The sequence below is a fragment of the Helianthus annuus genome, chromosome 12 (assembly GCF_002127325.2).
Source record: "Helianthus annuus cultivar XRQ/B chromosome 12, HanXRQr2.0-SUNRISE, whole genome shotgun sequence".
In the NCBI taxonomy this organism is placed as follows: Eukaryota; Viridiplantae; Streptophyta; class Magnoliopsida; order Asterales; family Asteraceae; genus Helianthus; species Helianthus annuus.
In genome coordinates, this window is record NC_035444.2 from 4,960,684 (window position 1) to 4,968,428 (window position 7,745).

The window sequence follows — 7,745 nt, forward strand, 5'->3', positions numbered from 1 at the left end:
TTGTGAATCCGATTGAATTATCGAGTATTGCACTGATTAATCGTTGTGAAGGTTTAATCTCGTGAATTGTCGTAATTGCTGTATTAGTTACAACCCCGTTTGTGTGAATTAGGCTAATCAGTAGATTAGACTCTGCCCAAATTGAATCAACAATATATCAAGGATATCTGTAGACTAAACTTTGCCTGTAGAAATCTGCAATGTGAGTTCATTTCTCTTTTCTCACCGTTTGTGAGTCCATACTCTTTTATCACAGTTTTATCACTTTTTGTGAAACAATTATATTACAAAATGCTTTCTAAAATCCTAAATGGTTACCAGTTATACTTACAGTGATTAAGTTATTATATTTTATAAATAACTACTGGTATGGGAGGTATTATACATTATTTGATTCTCGTTACTATTACCCAGGAAGTTAGCATGACCACAATTATAACTAATATTATTCTTAACATTAAATTATTATGTATAAATTTAAATGATGCATACCATAATAAAATAGTCAAGTATAATACTTTTAGTCAGGTTACTATACCCTGATATTACAATTAGTGAATTAACATATTTTGATAAGTTATAATAATTGATATAAAATGTCATTATTCTGGATTGCATGATTTTGTGCTATAGATAATATATATTGACAAAGTAAGGTTATGAGACATCATTATGTCCAAAGTCACTATATGAGAGAATGATCAGCAGTGATATGTCCAAAGACACTAGTTGAAAGAATGATCAACAGTGTTATAATTAGAATCACTAGTTGAAAGAATGATCAACAGTGATAATGTCCAGGAACACTAGTTGAAAGAATGATCAACAGTGTTATGAACAGTGATATGACCCAGTCATAGGAATCGCCTAATGACAGATAAATTGAATAACAGTAAAGTATAGTTAATTGATTAATTCACTATTGGATGAAAGTAAACCAATGAGTGATATTATTGCTGTTATATTGGAATTGCCATTATGTGACAAAATACTGATTGAGTAAGGTAAATGCAAATAAATATAAAACCTTAATACTGTAAGGTATAACAATATATTTTATAAAAATGGAATGATCTCACTTAGCATTTCCCGCTGACAAAACCTTTTTCAAACATGTTTCAGGTAATTATCATAAGGTTGGATACGGCACTGAAAGGCATCAAGAAATGGCTTATTAAAGAAATATTGTTTTATAAAATAAAACTTATCTTTTTTAAAATAGGGATTTATCCCATCTATTTAAATCAAATCCGGTGTTTTCTAAACTCTGATATTTTTCCTAACTCACGGTCCTGATGAAAATTCCGCTGCAATGTTTTTCAAAAATAATCACCGGTACCACGGGACTGCTCACGGCACCCGATTCCGTCCAGGGTGGGTCAGGGGTCGTGACAGTTAGCGTGGAGGGCTGTGTTGTGGTGGGTCCTATCTTTCTCAACCAATCAAAATATTTTATTTATTTTAATGTTTTTAAGTTTATTTAATATCAAAATTGTTCAAAAGGGTATCGATTAGTAAAGAGGTAAAACCATAGTAGGTTTAAGTGAAAGAAAGTGAATGGAAGTGTGGTGGGAGTGGCGGATTCATAATTTTTTTTTAGTGGGTTCGTTTTGATATATTCTTACTATTTTTTTTTTCAAATCATACGAGTTTTCACTAATTTTTTTTTATTTTTTCCAAACAAACCGAGTGTATTCCTATAAACCCACCAAATAGGATTAGATCTGCCACTGTGTGATGGTAGTATGTTAGTGAGATAACAATTACTTTTTGAGGTGGTAGTGATGTTAAATGAATAAACATGAGCCCATAAGAGATGGCCTTAAAAAATGAATGTTTTATAATGTGTGAGTTGGCTACACAGTTTGTAAATGCTTTTAGCCATTATTGTTGTTGATGGTCTTATTATGTCTTTTAACAGAAGCTGTGAAGTAACAAAGAAAAATGAAACAAATGAGTGGCATAAATTCTAAAAATCCCTTTTTTACAAATAAATAATCGAAACTAGTGACCCCCTTTTTTCCATTATTTCAACACACTTTAAAAGAACCCTATAACCCTCATCACATCAGAATACTTTTATGTATGTCATGTTCTACGAAGGAGCATTTTATTTAATTTTTTAACAATAACCCGACTTCCTATCTTGGTTTTTCAAGTAGTTAGAATAGGAGGCATGTAACCCGCTAAGGCACCAAGAACCCGAGCCTTTGTGTCCGGGAAGTATTCGCACCCAGGCAGCCCAGTAACCTCCCCTTCTTCCGTTACTCCAATAGGGTAGCTAAGCAAATGTCCAGGCATGTCATGGTCCAACCTCTCAGAACAAAAAAGATCCCAATATTTCATCGATATCTGATTCACCTTTCTAATGCAACTCAATTTCTCAGGACACGTTAAACAATCGTCAAGAAGACCCAAATGTTCATACCACAATGACATTCTGAAACCATATATCTGACCTCTCGCTGGTTGTCTTTTTGATAAATGACACGGCTGGAAAGCCCCCATCGCTATCTCAGAGTCTCGTGCTCCGTCCATCGATCTTTGGTTGATGTTTGCGGATCCAATGATCATATATTCATCATCAACTACAAAAATATTTACACTAGTTAGCGACTATTTCATTTAACATTATAATTTATAGAGTTAATTACTGTTTTCGTCTCTATGGTTTGTCAAAAATCACTATTATAGTCCATTAGTTTAAAAATAGCGATTTCAGTCCCCGTGGTTTCACTTTCGTAACCATTTCAGTCCTTGTGGTTTCACTTTCGTAACCATTTCAATCATTGTGGTTTCACTTTAGTAACCATATCAATCCATTTATTATGTTAAGTACAAGGACTAAAATGGTTACGAGGTGGACTGAAATGGTTACGAAAGTGAAACCAGGGACTGAAATCGCAATTTTTAAGCTAATGGACTAAAATAGTGATTTTTGACAAAATACAATGACGAAAACAGTAATTAACTCTAATTTATATTTAATAAAATTCCAATAAAAATATGATTAGATATATATTTGATAAACAATTTAATTTCAGGCCTTATACTATACATAATATACACATTTAACTCTTTTATTTTATATTCAATTAACTTGTCTTTAATAACTCTTTGTAAAAAAGACCAAAAGTGTGAGAAATGTAAGAAAGAATCTCAGCCGTTAGATCTAAATTAATTGAAAAGGGTAAACAAGTAATTTTATCATTAATTCAATTAATTAAAAACTTCCCATAACCGCCACCTTAATTATAGGAAGTGTATAACACCATTCAACAAGTATATAACACCATTCAGTAAGTATATAACACCATTCAGCAAGTATATAACATCATTCGGCATTTAGCAAGTATATAACACCATTCAGTAAGTATATAACACCATTCAGCAAATATATAACACCATTCAGTAAGTATATAAACCATTCAGGAAGTATATAACACCATTCAGCAAGTATATAACACCATTCATTGACTAAACATCTGATCGAAACATATTTTTTTCTCTATATAAGTATAGCAATATGGTACTCATATTAAAGATAAAAAAAACGCTCTATTATGGTGTATTTTTTTAAAAAAATTTACGTATAAAAAGTTATTGATGTTTAAAAAAGACGGGGGGAAGTTACATGTGCATTACCTAATTTCTAGTGGATTTAAAAGACTATATTGCCTCTAGATATTTCAAATCAATCCAAATTAATGAAAATATTTTACAATTTGGTCTCTATTGATCTCAACCATTAGATCAAAAGATCTAATGGCTGAAATTCTTTCTTACCTTCTCACACTTTAGGCCTTTTCTACATGATCCTCTACCCAACATCCGAATATAAATTTAATTGAAAACAACGTATTAAAATGTGTTTTTTTTTTGTTATAAATTATACCAACTACCTATATCTTACCGTTGCCGAAACGAGTCGAAATGATACCGACCGAACAAGAACGGTACCGTTGTCAGTATTATCGGAACCAATATTAGTATTCATTTTTATGGTTTTAGATCGATTTAAAACACATGTCAATAGTCTTTTGGGTTGTACCGGTATAGAACTGAATCAATACCAACTGAACATCAGTATCAGTATCCGTATCAGTATTCATTTTTAGGTTTTTGTTTCCGGTTATTATTGAATATTAACTTTGATCATAGAGATTGAAACCTCACCTATCATCATTTTGGAATGAACATAAATCATAAACCGCCGTGATTCTTGAGCCCGGCTGTAATTACTCCCATCATCCGGCTTCTCCGACGGTATATACTCGCCGGACTTCTTAACCTCCCGGTTTCCCAAACAAAAAAACGTCAAATAATCTTTCGGGTTCGCCACAATATGCTTCGCTTTCAAAGCATGAACAATATCTGTATACATCATTTGCATTGTTCTCCGTTGCCAATCCAGTATCGCCTGAACCGATGCACTCTCCGGCTCACCTTCCGGCCACATCGGTAACACGACATACACCCGGAAATCTTCTCCGGCTTCGATTTTGCTCACAATTTTTAGCGATAATTCTTTTGGTATTAGATGCAATGCGTTGATATCTTCATCTTTAATGTCATTTGAATTCCACCCAAATGAGCTTCCTAAAAAGTATTGATTTTCAATGTAAATAAACTTTTTTGCTCGCCGGATTGCGTTGATGTAACCGTCTTGAATGCTCCGGTCGATAATGTTGTCTTTTCCGCTTATTAATCCGGCGCGTGCTGCGTCTTCGGGTTTGTCTGGAAACCCGAAGGCAGCGCCGCCGTCGATGGAGCGGAATAGTTGTACATTCCATGTTTCGTGGTCGTGCGGAAGCATGACCGGAGACGGTGGGATGATGATCCGGTCGAGGTCGCGAACGTCGTTGAGCAAGTCTTTTCCGCCTTGTTTTAACCATCGTTGCTCGAAATTGAAGAGAACGTCCCACGCGATCGGGCCTTCGAGTTTGCAATGGATGTCGTGCCATGGTTCGCGGGGTCCGCCTTTGTGGATCGAGGCGTTTGGGAAGTTAGGTTGGTGGAAGTCGTCGTGGTGGATGGAGTCGAGGGTTCGGAAAATGGGATGGAATGGGGTGTCGTATCGTCCGTTGCAAAGATCGATACCGCCGATGAAACTTACTATTCTTCGTTTTTCGTGGTTGCCGTTAGGCAACGCGCTATCGACCACCACTATCTTTTGGTGATGGGTTAGCATAATGGAAATCTCGATGTTTTGGACTAAACTGCGTCCATCATCAGGATTGCGAGGACATAGGACACAATTAACTTCCGAGCCACGGAAATAGTTTCCAGTGTCCTCGTCATGGGTTGCCATGAACCCGTTTTTAAATAAATCACCTGAAGTTCGATCATCCCAAACAAGCATTAACACTCGAACACCTTCACTAGCCTTTTTCTTGAGTAATTCGCCGAGAGTCATATCCCCACCGGGCTTTTGCCTTCTCAAATCCCTAATCAAAGTGATTTCAGTATAAACCGACCACCCCGTTATGTAGATTAAATGTTTTGCATTCGTAATGGCATCAAATATGTCCTCCCAACATCTATGTGGTTCATAATACTTTCCTCCACATAAGGGTATTTTCGGCGTAAAATTGTCAGGCAAATGCGCGTCTTGATAAAGGGTAACCTTACACCCCTTTCTTTGAGGAAAAAATGTGAAGGGGACTCCCGGGAACTTTACGCTTTGTATACCTTTAGACCATTGGCATTCTCGTGTCACTTCGAGAAATTGTACCCTAACATGGATCTTGGAATGTCCGTGTACCGGTTTGCCACGATCGTCGACTACTTCTAGCCACTCATCAATTACTTCTTGTGTGAGCAGTTTGGTAACGGGGATGTTGGCACGACCAAGTAGAGTCGCGCCTATTGGGTCATCTTGTTTGATAGTGAAGATGAGTTTGGAGGCCATATGGGCACAATAGATGTGGAAAGACTCGTACCATCGTGGGTTTGAGTCATGTTCCAACATTCGGGTGCGACCCACTCGGGCCTTTTCCAAGTCTATGGTTGCATAAAGGCTTGCAGCATTTTTCTTTAGCCCCACAACATGTTCTAGCCCATCTACTATCTACACAAAATAAAACCAAACCAAGTGTTTATTAAACAATAAAAGTTTATTAAACAATAAAAGTTATACCAAACTCTTGAGTGTTTGTTTATTGGGGTAGGTGGGTTTGAAGAAAAGTTAGTGTAGAGGCGGCCAATTGAAATCAAACTTCTCCAAGTGCACTTATTGGTGAAAAAAACAACTTTTTAAGTTTCATGTATAATAATATTTTCTTTGAAAATCACATGTACAAATGGGAATTTAAATTTGATTCCCATACTAATCTAACATGTAATTTGTGGAGTGTATTCAAATTCTAAACAAGATCGGGTTAGTGTCATGTCAAACCTACGAATATGTTTAGCTAAACAGATTTTAGGTTTATATCGCTTTAATCTAATAGATTAACCAACTTATTTTCTAAAACGTGCAAGTGGTGTTATATAATTACACGTCAAAACCTAAGCTTATTGATGTATCATGTTGAAACCTAATATAAAAGCAAGCATGAGTAAAGGAGATAAATGATTTCAAGTTGAGCCTAGCCAAATTGGTATAAACTCATTCTAGATGGACAGAAATGATGAAAACGATATATTGACCATAATATATACATATATATATACATATATATATATATATAGAGAGAGAGAGAGAGTAACCTTGTGGAGGAAATTGGACTTGAGTTTGTCTACTTCATAGATGGTGGCATGAAGTGTTCCATGTAGCAATATTTGAGCCATAGATCTCTCCCACCTCCAAAAAAACTGAACTTGATAGATATATCTCCGGGAGAGAAAGAGGGTTGTGTGTGTGTGTGTATATATAGAGAGAGAGAGAGAGGTGTATGTCTAGTGAGAGAGAGAGAGAGAGAGAGAGAGAGAGAGAGAAAGAGGATAGTGTATGTGTGTATGTATAGAGAGAGACAGGAAGGGGAAGGTACTTTTATAAAACAAAAAAAACAGACAAAAAGAAAACAAGTTGAAGCCAACTAAGAATAATAAAACACGTAACTAACAAAGACATAGGAGATAATTAGGAGGTGTATTAGGTGAGAAATATACCGGATTTGGTGAGTAATACTCAAACGGGTTTTATAGAAGGAAGGTTTATCTTGGAAGGACCATTAATTGTGAATGAAGTGCTAGCTTGGGCTAAAAGTAGCAAAAAACAAATGTTTATCTTCAAAGTTGATTTTGAGAAAGCATATGATTCCATAAATTGGAAGTTCATTTTATCAAATCTAAAAGCAATGAACTTTCCGCTTTTGTGGAGGAAATGGGTTGGAGCAAGTCTAAAATCGGGGAAGGCATCGGTATTGGTTAACGGGTCGCCGACAATGGAATTTAGTATGTCCCGTGGGTTAAGACAAGGGGATCCCTTATCGCCTTTTCTATTTATTCTAGCGTTGGAGGCGTTAGATGCCATAATGAAAAGGGCAATAAAGTTGGGTTTATTTAAAGGGGTAAGTCTACCAAGGGACGGGCCAACAATTTCACATTTATGTTATGCGGATGATGCTATGTTCTTAGGTGAATGGTCGGAAACAAATATAAGTAACTTAAATAGAATCCTGAGATGTTTCTATTTATGTTCGGGTTTAAGGGTAAATTTGGGAAAATGTAATTTAATTGGGGTAGGGGTACAAGAAGAAGAAATTGAGGAAATGGCAAAAAAGTTAAAGTGTAAAGCGGGT

General features: G+C 35.8%; 1 protein-coding gene across 1 annotated transcript; it reads right to left on the minus strand.

The window, feature by feature from the left end:
- Nucleotides 1-1,939: 1,939 nt before the first annotated feature.
- LOC110893851 (phospholipase D alpha 1) lies at nucleotides 1,940-7,108 on the minus strand. Its single transcript, XM_022140997.2, has 3 exons — nucleotides 6,712-7,108; nucleotides 4,177-6,070; nucleotides 1,940-2,588 (listed from the first exon to the last, which is right to left on the minus strand). The coding sequence occupies exons 1-3, from the start codon at nucleotides 6,790-6,792 to the stop codon at nucleotides 2,155-2,157; spliced, it is 2,409 nt and encodes an 802-aa protein (XP_021996689.1). The 5' UTR covers nucleotides 6,793-7,108; the 3' UTR covers nucleotides 1,940-2,154.
- Nucleotides 7,109-7,745: the final 637 nt, after the last annotated feature.

Coding starts and splice junctions, on each gene's coding strand:
- LOC110893851 (XM_022140997.2), bottom strand. CDS start 6,792: ATGGCTCAAATATTGCTACATGGAACACTTCATGCCACCATCTATGAA. Junction 6,071..6,711: donor AGTCCAATTTCCTCCACAAG/GTTACTCTCTCT, acceptor TATTTTGTGTAG/ATAGTAGATGGGCTAGAACA. Junction 2,589..4,176: donor TCATTCCAAAATGATGATAG/GTGAGGTTTCAA, acceptor ATATTTTTGTAG/TTGATGATGAATATATGATC.